Here is a 23421-nt window from a genome sequence, read left to right on the forward strand (position 1 = left end):
TTGCATTCCTGCCAACAGGACACGTGTGTTTCTTTTTCTCCACATCCTTGCCAATACTTGTTTCTTGTGTTTTTTTAGCCATTTTGACAGGTGTGAAATAATATCTCATGTCTTTGATTTGCATTTCTTTTTTAAGAATTTTTAAAATTTTTTTAAAATTTTATTTATGATAGTCACAGAGAGAGAGAGAGAGAGAGAGAGGCAGAGACACAGGCAGAGGGAGAAGCAGAGGGAGAAGCAGGCTCCATGCACCGGGAGCCCGACTTGGGATTCGATCCCGGGTCTCCAGGATCGCACCCTGGGCCAAAGGCAGGCGCTAAACTGCTGCGCCACCCAGGGATCCCTGATTTGCATTTCCTTGATGATGAGTGCTGTTGAGCATCTTTTCATGTGTCTGTTGGTCATCTGGATGTCTTCTTTGAAGAAATGTCCGTTCATGGGTTCCACTCATTTTTTAAAATTAAGTTTGTATAGTTTAGGGATCCCTGGGTGGCGCAGTGGTTTGGCGCTTGCCTTTGGCCCAGGGCGCGATCCTGGAGACCCGGGATCGAATCCCACATTAGGCTCCCGGTGCATGGAGCCTGCTTCTCCCTCTGCCTATGTCTCTGCCTCTCTCTCTCTCTCTCTCTCTCTGTGACTATCATAAATAAATAAAAATTAAAAAAAAAGTTTGTATAGTTTATTTCCTTATTTACTTTTGAGTAATCTCTATACTCAACATGAGGGTTGAACTGACAACTCTGAGATAAAGAGTTGCAAGCTCTACTGACTGACCCAGTCAGGTGTCCCTCTTCCACCCATTTTTAAATTTGATTATTTGTTTTTTTTTTTTTTTTTTTTTGGTGTTGAACTGTAAAAGTTCTTTATATATTTTGGATACTAACTCTTTATTGGACATGGCATTTGCAAATATCTTGTCCATTTGGTATGTTGTCTTTTTAAATTTATTTTTAAAGGTTTTATTTATTTATTTATTTATTAAAAAGAGAGTGTGGGGGATCCCTCGGTGGTTCGGTGGTTTAGTGCCTACCTTCGGCCTAGGGCGTGATCCTGGAGACTCAGGATCGAGTCCCGCGTCGGGCTCCCTGTGTGGAGCCTGCTTCTCTCTCTGCCTCTCTCTCTATCTCTCATTAATAAATAAATAAAATCTTAAAAAAAAAAAAAAAAAAAAAGAAGGAACATACGAGTTCAGCCCCTAAGGGGCGCCGTCCTCACCCAGAGGCCAGTGCAACCGCAGGACCTGGACGCAACTCTTCGGGGGTGGACTTGGCTCTTGGCCAGGACCCGCCCCGAGCGCACGCGCATGCGCCCGCGGGCCCGGCCGCCCCGCTCGCTCCTATTCGGCTCCCGCCGGCGCTCAGGTAGCGGGCGGAATGCGGGGGAGGGGCGCCGCCCGAAGGCGGGGCTGGAGGGGGAGTCTCGGGCCGCGGGGTTCCTTTGTTAGAGCCTCCACGAAGGCTGCTGTAACTTGCGATACAAGGCGGAGCTGTTACTGCAGCTGCCCCTTCCGGGGTGGGGGGCAGTTCATGGGTCTGGGGGCCTCCAAAGCGCCCTCCGTGACCTGCACGCACCTGCTGCTGTTCTTTTCGCTCCAGTCCGGCGTCTCCGCACGTCTCCAGCTCTCGCACCCGGACCCGTGGGCTCCCGGGCCGAGTCGGGTGTCCCGGGTAGCTTGAGGACACGGGGCTGGGCAGGTGCCGAGAGCCTGCGCCTGGCCCCATCCTGCGGGACGGAGCCGCTCGGAGCCCGAGGCGAGGAGCCCCTGGGGGACTGCGTGGGTCGCCCGCGCCGCTCGCGCCTACGCCTTCCGCTCCGATTGCCTTCCCAACCGTGCGGAAAAGCCGGGGGCGTGTTGCCCGGGCCCTGGGAGGCGGGCGGGCTCGGCACTGCCGCCTGAAGTCCGCGGGTGCACCTTCCCGCCTTCGGGCCGTGTTGTCACGGACCCTGCAGCCCCCAGCCGGCCAGAGGGCACCCCATACTGACGTTACAGGGTAAAGGCGCCAGAGGCAGTTGAGTGACCCAACCACGATCCCAGCCTTTGCGGGGGCGGGGGGCTTTCGGTGCAGCACAGGGCCTGCCATGGAAAATGTCTCTTGCTTACGATTCTGCAACTGCATGAACAGTTACCGCAGTGTGTGCTGAGGATTGGAAGTTACAGGGCTTGAGTCAGTCTTAAGACTTCGGAATCGGATTGTTGGGGGTAGGTGTCTAATGGAGTGTGTGTGTGTGTGGAAACTAACCCAGCACTGAGTGCAGTGCTTGGCAGCCAGGAAGCCCTCCGTAACGTAAACTTCTTGGTTGAATGAATGAGAAGGTAGGTGACTGAGGCAGCAGGGCTAGAGAGGGCATCTCTGCTTATCACCCCCCCCCCCCCCCCCGTGCGTCCCCTGGGCTCCTGCAGACAAAAGTAATTAGGTTGAGCCTTTAATCACAGCTGGTTTCACAGGCAGGCGGACAAGGAAAAGAGAAACGCAAAGTTGTGGGGACACCAGCATGCTGGCTTGTGCTGGGTCTTGGGCAGTGCCTCCCTCTGGGACCCCTACAGCCCCCCACCGCTTCTCAGTAATCTGCTGTTTTCTTGTCTCCCTCAGGACACTAGGTTCCCTACAAGCCGCCCCAGGCTTAATGATTGTCCAGAAGGTGGCTATAAAGGGAGCCTGGGAGGCTGGGTGGAGGAGGGAGCAGCAAAAGCCTAACTCAGCAGATCTGGGCACTGAGAGAGCCACCGGCAGGAGCTGTGGTCAGAGGCTCCGTGTCCTGGCCAGTGGAGCCTGCTCCCGTCCACCATGGCGGCCCAAGGCTATGGCTATTACCGCACTGTGATCTTCTCGGCCATGTTTGGAGGCTACAGCCTGTACTACTTCAACCGCAAGACCTTCTCCTTTGTCATGCCGTCGTTGGTGGAGGAGATCCCTCTGGACAAGGATGACTTGGGTGAGCCCTGGAAGGGGGCAAGGTGGTGGGCTCCCAGACTCAGGACTAGTAGGACAAGTTGGGTGTTTGTGGGAGTGTTGAGTGTCTGTGCACAGCAAAGGACAGGGAGCAGTCTGCAGGTGGCAAATGAAGGGCCTCTGAGTATGGATATGGGTGAAGAACAGGAGTGTGGTCTATGCGTGTCCGAGGGCTGCTTACCTGATGTGTCTTTGCCTGTGACCTACGAGTGCCCCCAGAGGCATGGCTTATTCTGAGTGTGTTTAGGCTGCGTTCTGAGCAGTTTGCACACTGCCTGGGTGCGTGCTCAGACCGCAGGGTGCATGCTGGCCACCCACATTGTGAGCCATGGGAACCAGGGAGCTGGCAAAATAACTTCCTATGGCCCACCAGGCTGCCTTTCAGGAGGAATAAGGTCTCTGGCTCCAATTCTAAGCTCTTTGCCCCATGTTCAGAGGTGGGGCAACAGAACTTCCAGAAGCCCTGCGTTGGCATCCAGGGTGAGGGGGGAAATGTAATCAGGTATTTGTAAATCCCAGGGAGGGTGGCTGCCTTGTTCTCCCTTCTTGCCTCCTGACAGCTGCAGTTGGAACTCTCCAGGAGGTTGAAAAGTCATGGGTCAGCCTGGGGCTAGCGCTGGTGGTGAGGAGGAGGAGCACCTGTGAATGAGTGCTAGGATTCCAGCACAGGCTCCTCCTAGTTGTCTTGGAGGGAACCTACACCGCTACACACCTGACCCCACGCCTTCCTCCATCCCTCCTGTGCCTTTGCCCTGGCCTCTAATTCCCCAGGTGTCCTGCTTCCTGCTCTTCTCCGCTGCAGGGCTCATCACCAGCAGCCAGTCGGCAGCCTATGCCATCAGCAAGTTTGTGAGCGGGGTGCTATCCGACCAGATGAGCGCTCGCTGGCTCTTCTCTTCCGGGCTGCTCCTGGTTGGCTTGGTCAATATAGTCTTTTCCTGGAGCTCCTTGGTACCTGTCTTTGCTGCTCTGTGGTTCCTCAATGGCCTGGCACAGGGGCTGGGCTGGCCTCCGTGCGGGAAGATCCTGCGGAAGGTGAGTGTCTGCTTCCAAGGAGCTTGTTTATACTGGCATAGAGGATGCCTAAAGAGCATGTGGGAGTACCAGCACCCCCATCCCAGAGCAGGTTCCTTGGGAGTGCCAGTCCAGCTCCTATTGCTCGTCGAGATATTTTAGGAGCTAAACATGGTGGGATCAGGTGGCAGATGAGGGAATTGGCCCTGGCAAGTAGAAGCGCCCTCTTCCTCATCCCTGTAATGTGAGCCTCTAGGTCTGCCTCAACCTGACCCTCACCTTCAGCATGTTTAACATGGGCACCTACTCCACACCTCTCTGCCCCACAGTGGTTTGAGCCATCTCAGTTTGGCACCTGGTGGGCCATTCTATCAACCAGCATGAACCTGGCTGGAGGGCTGGGCCCTATCCTGGCAACCATCCTGGCCCAGAGCTATAGCTGGCGCAGCACGCTGGCCCTGTCTGGGGCCCTCTGTGTGGTTGTCTCCTTCCTCTGTCTCCTGCTCATCCACAATGAACCTGCTGATGTCGGACTCCAAAACCTGGACCCCACCCCCTCGAAGGGCAAGAAAGGTGAGCACCCACTCAAGCTGATCACTGGGGCACCTTCATTCATCATTCATTTGGCAGACCTTCGTTGAGGACTGGCTGTCTGCCTGGCCCTGGGCTAGCCAATGGATGGAGGGGGAGGGATGGTGGTGGCGAGTTGGTGGGGAGTAAATAAAACTCCACTCCAAGAGACACTTAAGTACCAAACAAGTGGCAGAGCCAATAAACGCTGTGATTCATGTTGTATCCTGGTCCTTCCTCACAGCAGAGCCAGACTTCCCTGTCCTGGGCAGCATCCTAAGGTTTAGTGGCTTGGGTGCCTCCGGCCATGTACCTTGGTCCTCATCCAGGCTTGCAGTGGAGGGGGATGGGGGCAGAGCAGTGGGTGAAGGGGTGCCTTCCTGCTGATTGCTGGCTATGTGGATGGACTCTGGCCCTGCAGCTGGTTTGTGAGTGGCAGGGGCTCAGTTGGGGCAGAGCAACGAGAGCAGAGCCTGAGTCCTGGCCTCCTCCTGCCCCCAGGCTCCCTGAAGGATGAGAGTACATTACAGGAGCTGCTGCTGTCGCCCTACCTGTGGGTGCTCTCCACTGGCTACCTTGTGGTATTCGGTGTAAAGACATGCTGCACTGACTGGGGCCAGTTCTTCCTTATCCAGGAGAAAGGACAGTCCGTCCTCGTGGGTAAGAGGGGTGCTGGAAAAGGGCTGGGCACAGGGAGCAGGAGTCCATGAAGGGGATGGGAAATTGAGGCCCAGCTTCTCTTTATCCCTTTCTTCTTCCTGTGAGGCCAGGCGGTAGTGACAGCTGCGGCTGGTCACTCACCCTCCAGGGACCCTGTACCTCTCTGGGTTTCAGCCAGTCTGGGACAACCCCAGCATGTAACTCCATTCCCCCCTTCCTTTCCCTCTTCCCACCACCACCCCCTTACTCCAGGTAGCTCCTACATGAGTGCCCTGGAGGTTGGGGGCCTCGTAGGCAGCATTGCAGCTGGCTACCTGTCAGACCGGGCCATGGCAAAGGTGAGTGGCGGAAGGCACAGGAAGGAGGAGGGTCCCTTCACATCTTCCCAGCACAGTTGGGCCAGGCACCAGAGAGATGGGAGCCCTGGGGCACGGGCAGGTTGGCAGATGGCAGGGGGGAGGTTGGAAGGATTCCAGGTACTCTTATTTGCTGGGGGGTGTGGAGGCAAGGCAAGCTCCTGGGGAAAGGGTTTTTAACTGATGTCAAGGAGAGCCAGAATTTCTTTCAGCCTAGCAGTGGGCTCCTCTATAGCCCCAGGAAAATGGGGTTGAGCAGAAACTAGGTGCAGCTTGCCAGCGCGTGTCCTGACCCTGCCCTGCCGTGGAGGACAGGATGTTGTGGAGTTTGGCCTCAGGACACAATGAGCAGGTCCCAGGGCCTCCCAGAGCCGCCCCAGGCCAAGAATGGTGGTGGGATTGCCAAAGACCTGTCAGCAGAGGCCCTGCTGTGTCAGAGTCCAGGGGCGGAGGTTCTCTGCTGCTAGTAGGGCCTGACATTGCTGGGACTGTATCCACAGGCAGGGCTGTCCGTGTATGGGAACCCTCGCCATGGCCTGTTGCTGCTCATGATGGCTGGCATGACCGTGTCCATGTACCTCTTCCGGGTCACTGTGACCAGTGACTCCCCCAAGGTAAATGAGGAGCACCTGGCCCGCAGCTGGCACAAGGATGAGGAAGCCAGGGCCACTGACTGCCCGCTGCCTGCCCCTGGCTCCACCCTGGCCCAGGCCTTTCTCTGCCTCTCAGATCTCCCTTTACAGTGCTGCTTCACCTCTCGTGTCCTCTGTACTGGGGTGCTCCTCCTGGACTCGGGGCCTGGTTTTCTTCTCTTCCCTGTGCTCCTCTAGGATGTTGCTTTCTGGACTCCAGCTCTTCACCCTCTCGCTGAGCTCACAGGCTTTACGGAGGATGAGGTGCCTTATCTGGTTTCCCTCCTGTTTGTCTCTCCCTTGTCCTGCCCTATCTGCCTGGCCCTGAGCCCAACCAGCTAGCATAAATTCTAAGAGATAACATTTACCTTGGAGGGATGGCTTCTGTCCCCCCTTTGTCCGTCCACACAGGCCCTCAGGTTGGCTCAGTGTGGCCTCATTCCTCTAGCTCTGCCCTTCTGCTGTATTGGGAAGTGGGGTGAGGGGAGTCCCTGACCATCTCCTTAACTACAGTCATTTATTCTGGGGGCGCAGCATTTTTCTCTCCTTTGGGAGAAGTAGGTAGGTAGGCTTTCTCACTCTGAATGCCACCCTGCACTGTCCTTGTAGCTCTGGATCCTGGTGTTGGGAGCTGTGTTTGGTTTCTCCTCTTACGGTCCCATTGCCTTGTTCGGAGTCATAGCCAACGAGAGTGCCCCTCCCAACTTGTGCGGCACCTCCCACGCCATTGTAGGACTCATGGCCAATGGTGAGTGATGCCCTCTAGAGTCTCTGCGTCATCCCCACTGTACCTTGCACACAATCTAGCTAGAGGCTGGGGTAAGCCCCGCTGACTCTGGCCTCACAAATGACCCAGGCCCTTCCCCCTCTTCTTTGGCAGTGGGCGGCTTTCTGGCTGGGCTGCCCTTCAGCACCATTGCCAAGCACTACAGCTGGAGCACAGCCTTCTGGGTGGCTGAAGTGATCTGTGCAGTCAGCACAGCTGCCTTCTTTCTCCTACGAAACATCCGCACCAAGATGGGCCGGGTGCCCAAGAAGGCCGAGTGAAGAGAGTACAGGCTCCAGTGCATCCTCTCCTACCTGTGGCCTTCCCCTGCACAGGGTTGGGGGGAGTGGGAGGAGCAGAGAGAATGAAAGGGGGGCTGCTCCGGCTAGCACTGAACCTTTCATTTCCTTTTGTGCTCCTTTTCCCTCGCCCAGGTGGCACTGGAAGTTATCAGTGCCTAATGAGGTCCCAGCTCCCCATCCTGTGCTTTATTTAAAAAGCAAAAATTTTTGGTTCTTGGACTCCATTAGCTCCTATTTCCTGCCTTCAGACAGGAAACCCCTGCAGTCAGGGAGTCTCCTGCACCCGTCTTCTCTCCTGGGTCCTGCCCAGTGTCCCAGAGAGGTGCGGCCCCTCTGGCAGCTGCAGGGTACCAATGGCTCAAGATTTCTGTCCCAAGGCCTCTCAGCAGGGGGCAACAGCCAATACCTCCAATCCTAGGGGGTGTGGAGGCCATCACTCTCACCGGTACCCTGGGAAAAAGGGGCGGGTGGAGTGTCGTAGGGAGGGAGGAAGACTTGATATAGATTAAAACTAGATTTGATACTAAACACCATCAGTGAGTCATTCTTTCCAAGGGGTTCTACAAGCCAGACAGCTTTCATCTCCTTGAAATGGGAAATTTTACATGGACTCCTTTAAGCTTAGGGCTCCTCTGCTTTCAACGTCACACTAATTCAATGATCATTTTACAGATGAAGCTACTGGGTTTCAGGTAGATGAAACCATTCGATGGAGGAAGGCAGTGTAACAGTGGCTCACTGATAGTATAGTCAGAAAGCCTGGGTTCAAACTCAGGTGCTTAGTAACTAGCTTTGAGAGTCTGAGGCAGAGTCTGTATCTTGCTAAATCTATTATCTGTAATAGAATACATCCCCTAGATTAGGGTGAGGGTTAAAATAGTTAAAGCAGTAAAGCCTGGCTGCACCTGATAAATACCCCACCATCATCACCAAAACTGCCAAGGCCGTCCTAGAAGTCAGCAATTCTGGAACTAGACCCAAGGCTCCTGACACAAAGTCCCATGCTCATTTATTCAGTGAACAATTACTTGTTTTCTACTAGAACATATCTCATCTTCCCAGAATTCCCTTATTCCTGTTTCCCCACCAGAGCCTTTCCCCCTAAACCATCAGTTAGGATAGCAAACACAGGTAAAAGGAATGTTTATTTATTTAGCATTTATGGGTCTACTCCCTCCATAAATAAACCTGTACAGAGTTGGGAAGTAGGCCCACAAGAGATACAGGAGGGCAGAGCATGTATTAAGGCTCAGGGATCAGTACACGTCATCAGGCTCAGCACCCTCCCATCTCCAAGGGCACTAACGAGGCTGTGGGCATCTCCATCGGAGTGGAAACAGCAGGATACCTGCTGAAGGGTCTCTCAAAATGTGGGGGATCCATTGCAGGCTCAGCCTATGATCCAGGTCCAAAAGTTCCAGCCTTCTCTGCCACCTCCAGGGCTAACTTTAGGTTCTGGTCAAACAGCTCACACCTAGGCCAGACCCAAGAGGCACAAATAAGGACGAAGTGTAAGGTCTCAGACTCTTTCCCCCACTCTGGGTGCCAAGGGGAAACCAGTGGAAACTCTTGCTTGAAAAAGGACATGAACCCCAAGAAAAGTCTTTGGCTTCTCAAAATATCAAAAAAGACTAGTTTACTTCTGTTTCATTTAAAAGTAGCACTTCTTATCCTTTTGAAAAATGAACTTGAGGAAGAGCATAAAGGGAGGAGCAAGGATGCTTTGACCAGTCTCTGGGGAGGGGGACCACCTACCTGATGGGCATTTCCAGGGAGTAGAATGGATTCTTAAGGGCAAAGTCTGAGTAGATCTCATAAATCTTTCGGAGAAGAGAATCTATTCCCGCTTGCCTAGGATCTGCCAGCACCACAAACTTGATCCCTGGAGAAGGGCCAAGAATGGTCACCATAGGGCAGAGAATGCGGCAAGTAACATCACCCTGTATGTGTAGAGCAATTTCATAAGCCCGTTTTTAATTTTGTCTTTATTGCTCCATAAAGCAGGAAAGGCAAGACTGTGAAATCTATAAGACTGAAGCAGGGAAGGGACTATCAGATCACCCAACTGATTGAGACTACACTTTGACATCTAGCTCTGTCACTTAATTCTTAGTCTTGTGGTCCCTCGGCAGCAAGTGCCTGGCAGGGGACAGACTGAGGCAGTTTTCAATGATCTCCATTAAGGGAGTGAAGCAATTACATGATCCAAAGGTCATTTCCATTTGGCATTCAAGTTTCATTTTGAAACACACCTTCTGAAACGTGTGCAACATGAGAAACTATTATGGTGAATTTTATCTGCACACGGGATAACCAAGGGCTGAGCATTCTGGGTGCTGTGGACAAAACTGGCACCAGGTTAAATATTGGCTTTGGATTCACAAAACAAATTGACGTGTCTGTACAATTGTCCCAGGAAAAGCTAACCACCACCCCCTTGCTTACCAAAGTTGTCTTTGGTCAATCCCTTCCCCCAACCTGCCCCACTGCATCCCTCTGGCCTATTTGGAGATGCCTACCTGTCAGTGTCTGGAAGCAGTGCAGTTTGAACGTGTCGGTCTCCAGCATCTCAATGCCTGAGCTGCCCTGTTCTGGAGACAGCTGGGAACCAATTGCGAACAGCCTATTTGCAAAGGAGGTAAGTTTGGGAATGTGCCCCACTGCTTTAAGGGAGGAGCACTTCTCAAACTTTTCCACTGAAATGACCCTGTCTGCTGAGTTCACATCACACCCTGAGGAGTCAGAAGAGACAGTATTAACTGCCTAGCAGCAGCACCAAAATATCTTTAAAATCCATTTAAACTCTGCATGTATTTTACACTCATATTTTGCTGTAAAACATTTTACGTGAAAATTTTGGGTAAAATTACCACTGGAATTTTGTGCCATGGTTACTTAGCCCTCGACTATGATTTACCCAGCACATCTCCTATAATAAAAGAGTTGGAAAAGGTCTTAACGATCATTTAATTTAGCTACCTTACTTTAGAAACTAAACCTGAGGGATCCCTGGGTGGCTCAGCGGTTTGGCGCCTGCCTTTGGCCCAGGGCGCAATCCTGGAGTCCCGGGATCGAGTCCCGCGTCGCGCTCCCGGCATGGAGCCTGCTTCTCCCTCCTCCTGTGTCTCTGCCTCTCTCTCTCTGTCTATCATAAATAAATAAATATTAAAAAAAAAAAAACTAAAGCTGAGTGAAGTCTTGTGCAAGATCACACCACTGCCAGAGTTACCTAAAACCTAGTCAACCTGGATTAGTTCTTGTTCTTTTCGCAAGAACTGACGATTTAAAAGGGGGCCCCAAAAAAGGTAAGCAGGGCTGCTCAGGAGACTTCCCTGATGCAGCCGGCCTAAGGGCCAAGTGCAGGCCCACAGGCCCCAGGAAGGGTTGGGGGACTTACGAGTGGAACATAGAGGCCAGCATAAGCTTCTCATTGGAGGTGAGGCGGGGTCGGCCGAATCGAATAGACACCGGGTAATTGGCAGGATTGCCCAAGTACTCCAGCACCTCTTTCCCATCGGCAGTGTACTTGCCGTTCACGTCCACGCCATTGATGGCCAGCACTGCGTGGCCCACTGCAGAGGTGAGGCTGGGGTCAGTGAAGCGGCAGCGTGGGCATTCCGCGGAAGGTCTCACCCCCGCCGGGCGGAGGCTTCAGGATCCAGTCCACCCCGCTGCCCTCTCCTCGGCCCCTCTCCCCGCCCCCCTTCCCGCCCGGCGGAGCCCCCAGCCCACCCCGCTACACCAGGCCCGCCCCCCATCCGACGCGAGCCTAGCCCACCCCGGATGCCGTCGCGCTGGCCGAAGGCAACTAGCACACGCTCGTCGTGCAGCTTGAGCAGCAGATCAAGAGGGTAACTGAAAGTTTTCTCAGCCTCGGCCCGTGGCGCGTAGCTGTCCAGCTGGTAGATCAGGCCGCCCGCTTTGTTCACCACATACACACTAAAGATCGCCATCGCTGCGGCCGCGGGTCCGAGACGGCGATCCGCCGGGTTCCTGACGGCCCCGCCCCGGAACCGCAGCCGCGGCCCCGCCCCCGGCCCTGCCCCGCCCTCCCCTCCCCGCCGGGCGGGCCGCTGCGGCGCCTGCGCACTTGAGGCACCAGGCTTAGCGGGGTTGCCGGGAGCCTTTGAGGGGCCTGACGGGTGGTTTTCTGTGTCTTTACTAGTTTCCAGAGTCAGGGAATAGCACCACGTGGCTGCCTCAAAACTAGCGGCAAAGCCCGACAAGCCGCGAGCAGCCTTCGGGGGCGCGCCTCGGGAACCACTGCCCCTCGAGGGGGCCGCTCCCCGCCGGGCGCGGGCCGCAGCTGCCGACCTTCCTCCGCGGGCTCCGCCCCCTGCCCCGGAAGTGCTCGCTGAGGGTGGAGGTTTCTGGGCCGGTCCTGGAGCGGCGCTTCCTTTTTGTCCGACATCTTAGTGAGGCTGCAGGGGTGGCTGTTGCTCGCCGAGCTTCGCTATGGTGAGCTCTTGAGGGTGGGAGGCCGGTGCGGTTCTGAGTGCCGGGCGGTGCTGGGGCGCGGCTGAGGCGGCACCGGACGGAGGGCCCCAGACCCGCCGGGCGCTCCTTGAGGCGGGCGGGAGGATTGCTTCCCCCATGTGCTCGGGTGGTGGGGCTGGGGCGGTGTGGGGCCGCCGTGTCATCTGGCTGCATTCTCCCTTTTCCTCTACAGCCGCCCAAGGACGATAAGAAGAAGAAAGATGCCGGAAAGTCGGCCAAGAAGGACAAAGACCCAGTGAACAAGTCTGGAGGCAAGGCCAAAAAGAAGGTAAGAGCGCCTCCCCGCCCCAAGCGTGGGTGAGATTGGGGACGCCGGATCCATGTGGCTGCGCCAGTACGTCACGTTCGGGGCAGCTGCTCTTAGGAGTGTGGGGTATAGAGTCCGAGCGTTAGGGCTTGTACGCTCCTCACCGTTCTGGTTTGAGCACTGGGGTGCTGCGCAGTACGCGGAAGTTAAACGGGAGCGTGCAAAGTATCCTGATGCCCAGCACGAGATTTTAATAGTATCGTGGGGCCCCGCCTGTATCCGAAACTCTCACAGCTTTTTTTTTTTTTAGTCTAACGCGTCTTTGATGCCGTTAACAGTAGCGAGGGTCCCTTTTGTGTCTTGGTGGTTTGAATCTTAGCTCGTAAAGTTTCTGTAAATTCTGAATTTCGTGGGTTTTTGCAGGCCAAGCATCCCTCGCGCTGTAGTACTAAGGCCAGGGGAACGAGTTCGCTGACACAGGTGGTCTGGGGAGGGAAAGCGTGATCTCTTCCAGGAGCAACGACTCCCTCTTTTTTTTCTTTTCATGAGCAGAAGTGGTCCAAAGGCAAAGTTCGAGACAAGCTCAATAATCTGGTGTTGTTTGACAAAGCGACATATGACAAACTCTGTAAGGAGGTTCCCAACTATAAGCTTATAACTCCAGCTGTTGTCTCTGAGAGACTGAAGATTCGAGGTTCTCTGGCCAGGGCAGCCCTTCAGGAGCTCCTCAGTAAAGGTGAGAGGGGTGTGTTGCACTGATGGGCTTTTACACGTTAAATTGGCATGACGGTGTTAGCCACCCTAAACTGTCTACTGGAATTGAGTAAATGGGCACAGGCTCACCACTGGATTTAATACTCTAACCCACATGTTTCCCCTTGGGTAGACCCGGAAGCAGGGTCCTTGGCCAGATTTGTCCCATGGACCCCTATGTCATTGGTGGAAGCCTCAGGATCCCTGTGTTTTCAAGTAAATTCACCTTAAATATTACAGAAGACTCCCAATGATGTTGAAATACTATGGAACTACCAAAAGCTTTGATAGTAAAACATTATTTTAAAAAATTGGGTGTTGGATCTAATTACTCTAATTTCATCCACATTAGTGTAAAGGAGTATATTTTAAACCATCTCTAGTGTCTAATATGGAAGTAGTATTTTTTTAAGTGTTAGGAGGGTGGGGTGCCTGGATGGCTCAGTAGCTTAAGGGTCTGCCTTTAGCTTGGGTCATTATCCCAGGGACCTGGGGATGAGGCCCACATTGGGCTCTCTACTAAGCAGGGAGCCTGCTTCTCCCTCTCCTGCTCCCCTTGCTTATGCATGTGCACACGCTTGCTCTAAGTAAATTATTTAAGTGCTTAGGGTAACCATCCCAATAGCAAGTACTTAAGGCCCCTCATTTAGAGTACTTAAAATTAGATTACCACCAAGAAATGTAGGGATTTTTTTTAAGGTTTTTATTTATTTATTTGAGAGACAGACACGGGCAGAGGGAGAAGCAGGCTCCATGCAGGGACCTAAAATTAGATTACCACCAAGAAATGTAGGGATTTTTTTTAAGGTTTTTATTTATTTATTTGAGAGACAGACACGGGCAGAGGGAGAAGCAGGCTCCATGCAGGGAGCCTGATACGGGACTCGATCCCAGCTCTCCAGGATCACGTCCTGGATTGAAGGCGGTGCTAAACACACTAAGCCACCAGGGCTGCCCAGTTTTGTTTTGTTTTGTTTTGTTTTGTTTAAAGATTTATTCATGAGAGACAGAAGGTAAGCAGAGGGAGAAGCAGGCTTCCCTGCAAGGAGCCTGATGAGGGACTCAGATCCCAGGACCCCAGGATCATGCTGTGAGCCAAAGGCAGATGTTCAACCACTGAGCTACACCCAGGTGCCCTTAGGGGTGTTCTTATTAAACTCTCACACTTAAATTCAGCATTCCTAGTGTTTACATTGAGTGTTTCATAGTACTGTGTGAAAAATGTATCCTTATTTTTCTTTCTAGGACTTATTAAACTGGTTTCAAAGCACAGAGCTCAAGTAATTTACACCAGAAACACCAAGGGTGGAGATGCCCCAGCTGCTGGTGAAGATGCATGAACAAGGTAAGAAGCACCCAGGGGCTCATGGCATAGAAAGTATACATATCTTACATAAGGTTGTATAATTCTGATTCTTTATTTTTGTTTTTGTTTTTTTTTTTGCAGATCCCACCAACTGTACATTTTGGGAAATAAAACTTTATTAAATGAAATAAGTGGGTATGTCTCTTTCCTAAGAAAATTAGTTACAGAGAAGAATAAGCAGGTAGGGTTTGTTGACTTTGCTTTGTGCCTTAATGGTGGTTGGAAAATATCAGGAAATGATTGGCTTTTTTTCTTTACATGACTGTTTGTTTCTTGCTGCAGCTTCCGTTTTGAATTGATGTCTGAAAGGAAATGAAGGGTTAGCAGGATGAAGGCTGACCTCTCCAAGGGGAGAGGGGGTGTTAGGGTTGGGGTGTTGGGGTCCTGGAACTGGACCTATACCTGGATTGCCAGCGACGTCCATTATTCCAGACCCGGCCAAAAGAGGGCAGCCAGCCTACACTGGTGCTGGAGCTGTGATCAAAGTTGGCTCCAACTCTGTCTGGGGGGAGTTTCTTCAATTTCTGTTTTTCCTCTACAAAGAAGTAAACAGTTTTTGAACTGTTTTTACTAGAGTTTATTCCCGTTCTTGAATTGGTTTACTCACTTTCTTTAAGAAATTCTTCATAGGATGGTCCTATTTGTTGGTTTACAGAACTGTATTCTTCATCCTGGACCATCCAGGGAGGTGTAGCACCTGGAAAAGACCCATTAAGGCACTTAAGTTTCAGGCTACCATGAAACATGCCCTAGCTATAAGCTCTTACCAATTGCCACCTGAAATGTTAAAAAGCAAAACTGAGGAAGTTGAGGGGCTTGGGCTAATGTAAAGCAACATACCTTACACGTGATATGCTGTACTGACACTTTACAGTTTTGTTGAGGCATGACTGACCTACAGCTGCACACATTGACAGTATACAGTCTGAAAAAAGCTTTGAGTAAATGGGTCACACGATACCAGATGTCACCATTGTGTATCCTCCTCCCCTTTATAAAGTACTTCTGCATCTTTCCGTACCTCTTCCCAGCCCCAGGCAACCATGGCTGTGTGCCTGTTAACTCTAGTTTGCATTTGCTGGTATGTGCCTTTTTCCCCTCTTGTTTCTAATAGTTATTTTAAGATTTATCTGTGCTGCACTTAACAATACTTTGTTGAGCACTACTCTGTTCCTTTGTTAAGGCATGTTTGGATTGTTTTCAGTTTCAGTTTTGGGGTACTGCAACTAAAGCTGTGACCATCTGGTGTGCAAGACTTTGTGCAGACATATTTGCTTTTTCTCCTGCAATGTCTGGATCATGATGGTGGGTGTATGTTTAACTTAAATTCTTGAACTGTTTCCCCAATTGGTTATGCCATTTTAACATTGCCACTGGCAGTTTAGGAATGTTCTTTCACATACATAGCGTTTCATTTTAGTCACTGTGATGAACATCTTTTTACATCCCTCTGAGTTTTGATAATTCTTCATATATTAAAGATACAAGGCCTTATATCAGCACTTTATCTTAAACTGTATTCTTTAAAAAAGTAATTGGGGTGCCTGGGTGGCAGTTGGTTTGGCACCCATCTTTTAAAAAAATTTCAGTGAGAGAGCCAAGGGTGGTGGGGAGGAGAGAGAATCTTAAGCTTGATCTCAAGACTCCAAGATCATACCCGAGCCAAAACCAAGAGTTGGGATGCTGAACTGACTGTGCCACCCAGGCACCCCTAAAAGAAGAAACTTAAAAAAAATAAAGTAATTGCCTCTTACCATCTGAGAAACACTGCCCTGGATCTTACCTGAGTGGATGTTACCAATTCCTGGTGTATCCTATAGTTGGAAATGGGGAGGAAAATCCCAGATAAGAAACTGAGGGCAGGATGGGATATTCCTAGCTAGAAAAAGGGCAAGCCACAGGAGTGGGGATAGAAGTACCACAGTGCTTCTATGCCCTGGTTGGCATTAAATCCTAAAATACTGAGTGCCTACTAGTTGCATCATAAGCAAAACCCTTTCTACACAGGGCAGTATGTACCAAGGGGGAGGAGACTTAAGCAGAAATTAATGCAGATTACATTGACAGTTTTTTACGTGGTCCCACATACATTTGTAACAGGCGACCTGTTCACATAAGCTTTCCATGAAAAGGTGATCTTTGAGGCAGGCTGAAGGAAGGTAGACATAATATTTAATGCCATAGCAACGACACATGCAAAAAATCAGAAGATGCACGTGTACAAGACAGCAGGTAAGGCAGTGGCTTTCTGTTTAGGACAAGAATGCAGGGGGAACAGAAACTTCCAAAACCTAACAGAGGCCATCTTACAGCCAGCAAGTAAACTAGGTCTACTCACAGAGGATGTAAGAGATGAAAGAGGAGACAGTAACTCTACAGTTCTGGAAATCTAGGGATGGTAGGGTAAGTTAGATTCATGTGCCTAAATGTCCTAAATTGAGCTGGGGGTTTTGCAGAGGATGAGCTGTAGGAGTTGGCATTCAGTGGCAGAGGGGGCAGCAGGTGCAGATGAAATCACTGGTGGGTGAGGAAAGAGGTCTGAACACGCCAAGGAAAGGCATAGCTAGGGAGATGGGAATGGCCAGAAAAGGTACAAAACCCAAGAGAGATGGGTGTCCTGGGAATTGTGGGGGCACTGGCTTTATGGCCCAGCTTATCCATTGTACCTGATGGCCAATGAATGTCAAAGGTTGTCCTGTCTCCATCCAATCAAGCTCTGGGGTGGGTGGCAGGTCCAAGTAGGAGGGCTGCTGTGAGGTGGAGGCCACTAGACTAAAAAAGACAAACAGGAAGGAGCCAGGCTGGCAGAGAGGTCCTTGAGCCACAACCCCTGGAGGATAGCAGAATGGGAACACCCATGTACCTTTCACCCAGATTCCCCATCTTCCAGCCAAAAAATTACAGAATGTTCTAACAGAGGTCACACTCCCAACAAGATTCCTTAGCAATTTTACCTGTTGGTCCCTTTCCAGCTTCCCAGTGCTGAAGAGCCTTCTTCTGGGTCTGGCACTGCCTGAGGCTGAGTTTGATTCAGGAAAAATAAATGTGTCTCGGATCCTTAAGTGTCAGTCTAGGCCTTGCTCCCACCCTCCAGTAGGAAACAAACTGGCATATGGAGGGTACTGCCCATCTTGCAAACTTCCCTCCCTCCTAACTCTGCCCACATCTCCACTGACAAGGCCTGCCCCCTGGCGGACAGGTAAGGGAATTCAAGCGGAGCAGATGAAGCATGGAGTCCATGAGTTGTAGAAGACCTGGTAGGTGAAATGCTGGACCTGGGAAAACCAGGGATCAAATGTATTTGGATACTGCTCTGGCGGCTCCGAGGGACACCAACCTCTAAGACAGACTGAACCAGCTCCTGCCGGCTGTGTTCCACCTCTCGAATCTGAGCTGCCATCTGCGGGGGAGAGGCTGTTTAGCTAGGTACAGGATCATGGGGCTGGGTCCTTCAGAGACCTTTCTTTAACTTACCTCTTTGATCACCTCATCCTCTTTTTCCTCATAGGTATCCAAACCTTTCACCATGGATTTCTTGAATCTAAAAAGAAAAAGGTGGGGAGGGGTGCCTAGGTGGCTCAGTCAGTTAAGTATCTGCCTTCGGTTCAGGTCACGATCCCCGGGGCCTGGGATTGAGCCTCATGTTGGGCACCCTGTTCAGTGGGGAGCCTGCTTACTTCTCCCTCTGCTGTTCCCCCTGCTTGTGCTCTCTCGCTCTCTCCCTCTCTCAACTGAACACAATCTTTAAGATAGATAAGAAAAAGGAAAAGGACTAGTCAGCCAAGAACACCAGTTATAAAAAGATCCTCTGTAGATCATTTCTTTTCCTTCAAATTTTAGACAATTTCAAAATTACAGAAACAAAATAGAACAATGAACACCCCTGTACCTTTTACCCAGATTCACTGTCAACATTTTGCATTACTGGCTCTGCTTCTCTTCTATATATACATTTCCCTTTTGCCAAATCAAAAATGAGCTTTAGAGCATCATGAAACTTAACTCTGAATACTTCGACATGCACCTATGAACAGGAAGAGCCTATGAAACGTTACCACACTCAATTCATCTCTTTTGATGTCTAACTTGTCCCGTATATGGGACAACACCAATATAACTACAGTTGTTTTATCTTGCAATACACACAGAAAGGTACCAGAAAAATATCAATACAAGCAATACCACTACCAACAAAACTACTAAGCAAAGCTCAGGACTTCTTTGTAGCTCTTTCCTTGGAAAATATAAGGATATACAGTCAGAATTTTGTGTTCAAGTTACTTGAATTCTTATTCTTTTGTGATTGTTTTCAATTTGATATATAGCTACGACAATTTGTTCTTGTTTGGAATCAGTTTTAGGATTTGCTTTCTGGCCTGATTTCAATACGTAAAACACCTCTGTGGGGGAATGGCTCTACCACTACCCTGGCAGCCTTGCACCTATCCATTTGGGCAAAGCCTAGAACACAGCATCAGAGTCTTGGCTGAAAACCTGTGTGATGCTGGTGGAACACAGAGGATGGGAGTCCTGAAAGGAGCTGCTTTGAGGCCCTCTCCCACTTGCAGATTTCTCCCCACCTCTCTCAGATTAGAGCCGCAAGCCACACTGGGCTCCCTAGCAGCAGAGTGTCCTACAGCTCACATGACAATTACCTAGCCATTTTTGTTTCAGTGGTCCTCTTTGGTGGGTGGGAGAAGGACCTGGAAAGTTGGCACTTTGGGCTTCTTTATGTAAAAATGATAACCTGTCTGGATCTAAGGATGGCTTGTGTTATCTTTACCAACTGGTAAATCAAATCAGCCAGGCTTGACTTTGCCTTGTGCATGTGAGCTTGAAATGTAAAATGTTCAAAAATCAAAACTAATAAGTTTAAAGAGTCCATCCTCATAATTCTCAATTACAACTTTTTCTGCTCAACTATCCTTTATTCCCACCAAACACCATTTGGAGCTGAGTCAGAGTGGCCTCAATTCCCCATCTCCTGCCCAGTCTGAACCGCAAATTTGGAGGCAAGGTGGTAGGTTTTAGGTATTTCTCCCCATTCCTTCATTATTCTCCACACTGAGTAGGAAACAATAATAGATGTCATGAATTTTTCTGTAACTTTGGTTCCAAGATCCCTTTGGGTTCAATTCCTTATAATCTCAGTATTGTCCCAATAAAAGTAGAATGAGGCTGGGGTCTGGGTAGCTCAGTAGTTGAGCATCTGCCTTTGGCTCAGGGCATGATCCTGCAGTCCTGTAATTGAGTTGTGCATCGGACTCCCCATAGGGAGCCTGCTTCTCCCTCTCATGAATAAATAAAATCTTAAAAAAAAAAAAAAAAGGGTAGTATGAGGCTTTGTCCTTTTCCTTAAGCAGTCAGCACTCATACCCACTCTGTGCTGACCAGCTTATTGCACTCCAGTTTCTCAGGGTCCTCTAGAGGCCAGTTAAAACAGAGTCTAAGATTATTCAAGTGAGCACTGGGTGGGTACCAGTTGCTTATACACTATAAAAGCTAAAGGACCTTAACAATTCTGTGTACCACACATTTAAATAATAGTTAACTTTAGGGACATCTGGGTGGCTCAGCTGGTTAAGTGCCTTCAGCTCAGGTCATGATCTCAGAGTCCTGAGACAGCCCCACGGTGGTGGTGGTGTGTGTCTCTCTCCTCAGCGGGGAGTCTGCTTCTCCCTCTCCTCTGTGTGCTCTCTCTCTCTCTCAAAAAAAATACTTTTATTATATACTGTTCTCTATTTGCTAAGTGTATCATAAATCCTATCCCCAACTAGATATAAACCTTTCAAAGACTCTGTCATGCTTCTTTTGTGTCCAGTGTCATGCCTAGGAATGAGAGCTATGAAGACAACAGATACTTACAAAGCCCCTACTGAAATTTCCAATTAATAGAGAAAGCTCCAGCACCTGACAAAGACCCAGAGAAGCCCCATTCTGTTATCTCATCTTTCACAATCAGTGATTTACCGTGCATAGTCCTGGGGGGAGATCAGAAACTTCTCTTTCAATTGGAACTCAGCCTTGTTCTCCCACCAGAATCTGTTGGTTGCTTTCTTGTGCTCTGGGCTGCAAATGAACGGATAATCTCAATGACAGATTACAGAACGTTACTGATACCTAGGCATTAGGTAAGTAGTGCACACTGACATCTTGGTTTCTGCCTCTGGGCTAGGCTGATAGAACAATGTTACTAGTCTCTTCCAGTCTCCCTCTTCCAGTAAAAATGTGAGAATCTGAAAGGAGATGATGGGAGGTAACCCTGAACCAGCTGCCCATCTGGCTTCCCCACCATTTCCACTGGGACCATGGCAGCCATAAACCCTCCACCGCTCAAGGATGCAACGCCAATAAGGTGACTCGATCCACCCGAACTACAAAAGCGTTCTTCCTCTCATCCACCCCTAACCCCCCTCTCCCCCCACACAGTGCTGGATGGATGAGGCTCCCCGGCCGGATCTCACCTGGCCAGATGCTCCAGCAGCCCCCCGTGCAACACGGTCAGGTTTCCGTGGCTCAGGTGTTTCCGCACCTCGCAGCCGCAGCACAGGCACCAGCAGCGCCGCTCGTGCTCCGGCACGTAACGCTCCACCTGAGCGGCGCGGATGGCCTTGCGGGCGGCCTCCACCTGCGGCGGAGAGAGGCCCAGCAGGCCCCCAGTGGAGCCCCCACGTCTCCCCCCTCGCGCCCTCCCTGCACCGCCCGCATCCCCCACCCCAGGCGGTCCGCGGCCCCCTCCCTGCCTCCCGTCCGCACCTGGGGCAGGAGCCGCTCCAAAGCCGCCTTCAGCTGCCGCTGGTGCTTGCGACTGTAGACGTGTCCGCGACCACAGAAGAAGGTCTGGCGGCACAGCGCACATCGCTGCGCCGGCGCCATGGGCCCAGGAGCCGGTGTTCCCGCGACGCGCAGCTGGTCTCCCTCCACCCGGCGACCCCTGACCCCCTCGGGGGCGGGGCGTACCCAGCGGTCCCCGCGGCCCCCAGCGGCGGGCCGGCGCCACTGCAGCGCCTTCTGCGGCTGCGCGAGTCCCTTCCCGGGCTCCCACTGATAGGTAACTAGTACTATAGGGTGCTCCCTGTGTGTCCCCCCAGCTTCCCATTAACTACCTCAATCCTCACAACAGCGCTACGTGCCGTTCTATTCTTACAGGCATTTTACAGATGGGAAGACTGAGGCGTGGAGAGGAAGCAACTGTGTGGAAGGTTGCACGGGAGTTAAGCATCGGAGGCAGTGCCCCCAGTGGGCCTCAGTACCAGCCCGCCTAAGGAACGCATGGTGGAGGCGGCCCGAATCTAAGGCCTAATCACATCCATATCCTCACCCCCGGGGTGGGGTGGGGGGTGTTCTGAGCAGTCGTTACTGCAGAGCTGTAAGGGGAAGCTTATATATAAACGGTGCAGAATCATTGCTGAGGGTTAACAGACATTTTTATTCTGTAAACATGCTCGTGGAATTTTTTTTAAATTTTTTTTTTAATTTTTTTATTTATGTATGATAGTCACAGAGAGAGAGAGAGGCAGAGACACAGGCAGAGGGAGAAGCAGGCTCCATGGACCGAGAGCCCGATGTGGGATTCGATCCCGGGTCTCCAGGATCGCGCCCTGGGCCAAAGGCAGGCGCTAAACCGCTGCGCCACCCAGGGATCCCACTCGTGGAATTTTTATTCTTTGCAAGCTGCTTTTCCCAGAATGAACAGGTCCTTACCCAAATGAGTTTACCTTAGTGCCTAAAGTAAATTGCTCCCTTACACGGCTAAAATCCCCAGGCTCTGATCTCTACCCTAGAGCACTCCCAAAAAAGCCTGGGGCCCAGCCAGACCTTATTTGTAAATTATGCCCAACAGAACTAGGACAGAATCCCGAATTTCACTTAGATTTGTTACCAGCACTGGTGCAGTAACCTGGATGGGCTACTATGCCTATGGGTCATATACAGTCAACTATACGTAATTCAACCCCAGAAAGTAGCCAGACTCCCCTTCAGATCTTAACTTCCTCTTGGAGCTTCCCGTTAGATTCAGGCCTCTGTCAGATGTGACTCATTTTGAAGACCCCAGCAACACTCAACTCCTGGACCTCCCATCATTTCCCTGGCCGGGTCAGTCCTGGATCTTGTCTGCCCCAAATTGTCATTCTCTGAATTCAAACTCTGAAGTTGTATTCTGACCACCATCTTCCGTCTTGCCTTTAAGTGCAAGAAGACTCCATTCTTGAAGATGACTATTCTTAAGCACTCAGAAAACTATTCTGCCTCTCTCCGCTGCTTTGCTCTAGGTTCTCAAAGCGTGGCCTCCAGGTGGGCAGCTGGAAGCTTGTTAGAAATGCAAATTCTTGGGCCCCACCACAGACCTAATGAATCAGAAACTCTAGAGTGGGGCCCAGCAATCGGTAGTTTAATGAGCCCTTCAATGATTCTGATGCTCAATCAAGTTTGAAAATCAGTGGTCTAGGTCTTAGGTCCTCTTGGCTACGCTTCACCCACTGGATTCCAGGACTGTTTCCACCATACTCTCAAGGCAACCTATTACTTCACTTGACCTTCCCAGATCTCTTATTTTGTCAAGCTCCAAAAGCAGATCAACCCAGCCATCTATTTCTTTCATTTGTTCCAAAGCTGCTTAGAGTAGTCTACACTGCTTTAACTCCTCAGCCCTCTGCAATTTTGCTTTTGAAACTGTTTACCTTAAGTTCTCCACCACGGGGCGTTCATTTAGTTGCAACTGAACTTGACTTATGTGAATGGAACTCAACATCTTCCACTTGAGAACATCCCCTATTTTCATCCTTCCAGTAAATTCCACCAAGCTAAAATCTGGAATTTGGGGGAGAGTTATCTTTGACATCTGCTTTTATTCAGTCCCTAAATCCACCCTGTCCAAGTTGTCTCATTGGATTTCTGAGATGTTTAAAGTCTGTTCTAACATTTTTTATACTCCTAGAGAAAACCTTGTTTCAATTCCCTTGCTCTTTTGCTTAGATTCATGTAAAATCTTTATAACTAGTTTCCAAGTGTGTGGTCTGTTTCAACTCCATTTATCCTCCAGACTCTGGTTTCAAGAAAGCCTCTAAGTGACTTTCTGGATTGATTTAACGCCTCTAAATTAGCATCAGGAAAAAAATTTAAATTTCCCAGCATGACTTTCAAAGCCTTATTATAGTATGTTTCCCAAATTCCTTTTGTCTTATCTCTCATCACTAAACTGACCTTGTGGACCTCCTCCTCCAAGCAATAGTCTTGGAGCCCTGTAGTCCTGTGTACTTTAGCGTCTTCCACCCCTTGGCTCCCTCTGCCTAAAATTTACTTATTT

General features: G+C 50.7%; 4 protein-coding genes across 8 annotated transcripts; 2 read left to right on the forward strand and 2 right to left on the reverse strand.

The window, feature by feature from the left end:
* Positions 1-1301: 1301 nt before the first annotated feature.
* Positions 1302-7779, forward strand: SLC37A4 (solute carrier family 37 member 4). Of its 5 annotated transcripts, none has more exons than XM_041771113.1 (10): positions 1302-1361; positions 2592-2934; positions 3754-3986; positions 4295-4538; positions 5037-5195; positions 5448-5533; positions 6052-6165; positions 6382-6447; positions 6793-6931; positions 7064-7779. In XM_041771113.1, exons 2-10 carry the CDS (start codon positions 2787-2789, stop codon positions 7228-7230), a joined length of 1356 nt encoding a protein of 451 aa, XP_041627047.1. In that variant the 5' UTR covers positions 1302-1361; positions 2592-2786; the 3' UTR covers positions 7231-7779. The 5 variants fall into 5 exon arrangements, with proteins under 5 accessions (XP_041627047.1, XP_041627046.1, XP_041627049.1 ...); XM_041771112.1 differs by lacking the exon at positions 1302-1361 and adding an exon at positions 1729-2009; XM_041771115.1 differs by lacking the exon at positions 1302-1361 and adding an exon at positions 1729-1991.
* Positions 7780-8383: 604 nt separating this feature from the next.
* Positions 8384-11374, reverse strand: TRAPPC4 (trafficking protein particle complex subunit 4). The gene is made up of 5 exons (XM_041771119.1): positions 11030-11374; positions 10649-10823; positions 9771-9874; positions 9007-9133; positions 8384-8725 (listed from the first exon to the last, which is right to left on the reverse strand). Exons 1-5 carry the CDS (start codon positions 11202-11204, stop codon positions 8647-8649), a joined length of 660 nt encoding a protein of 219 aa, XP_041627053.1. The 5' UTR covers positions 11205-11374; the 3' UTR covers positions 8384-8646.
* A 106-nt stretch (positions 11375-11480) lies between these two features.
* RPS25 (ribosomal protein S25) lies at positions 11481-14242 on the forward strand. Its single transcript, XM_041771120.1, has 5 exons — positions 11481-11709; positions 11921-12016; positions 12548-12731; positions 13994-14093; positions 14196-14242. The coding sequence occupies exons 1-4, from the start codon at positions 11707-11709 to the stop codon at positions 14086-14088; spliced, it is 378 nt and encodes a 125-aa protein (XP_041627054.1). The 5' UTR covers positions 11481-11706; the 3' UTR covers positions 14089-14093; positions 14196-14242.
* Positions 14151-21061, reverse strand: CENATAC (centrosomal AT-AC splicing factor). Its single transcript, XM_041771118.1, has 11 exons — positions 20871-21061; positions 20579-20742; positions 20085-20183; positions 17589-17655; positions 17452-17514; positions 17069-17133; positions 16781-16886; positions 15898-15928; positions 14722-14811; positions 14517-14649; positions 14151-14416 (listed from the first exon to the last, which is right to left on the reverse strand). The coding sequence occupies exons 1-11, from the start codon at positions 20988-20990 to the stop codon at positions 14344-14346; spliced, it is 1011 nt and encodes a 336-aa protein (XP_041627052.1). The 5' UTR covers positions 20991-21061; the 3' UTR covers positions 14151-14343.
* Positions 21062-23421: the final 2360 nt, after the last annotated feature.

Source organism: Vulpes lagopus, chromosome 10 (genome assembly GCF_018345385.1).
Source record: "Vulpes lagopus strain Blue_001 chromosome 10, ASM1834538v1, whole genome shotgun sequence".
In the NCBI taxonomy this organism is placed as follows: domain Eukaryota; kingdom Metazoa; phylum Chordata; class Mammalia; order Carnivora; family Canidae; genus Vulpes; species Vulpes lagopus.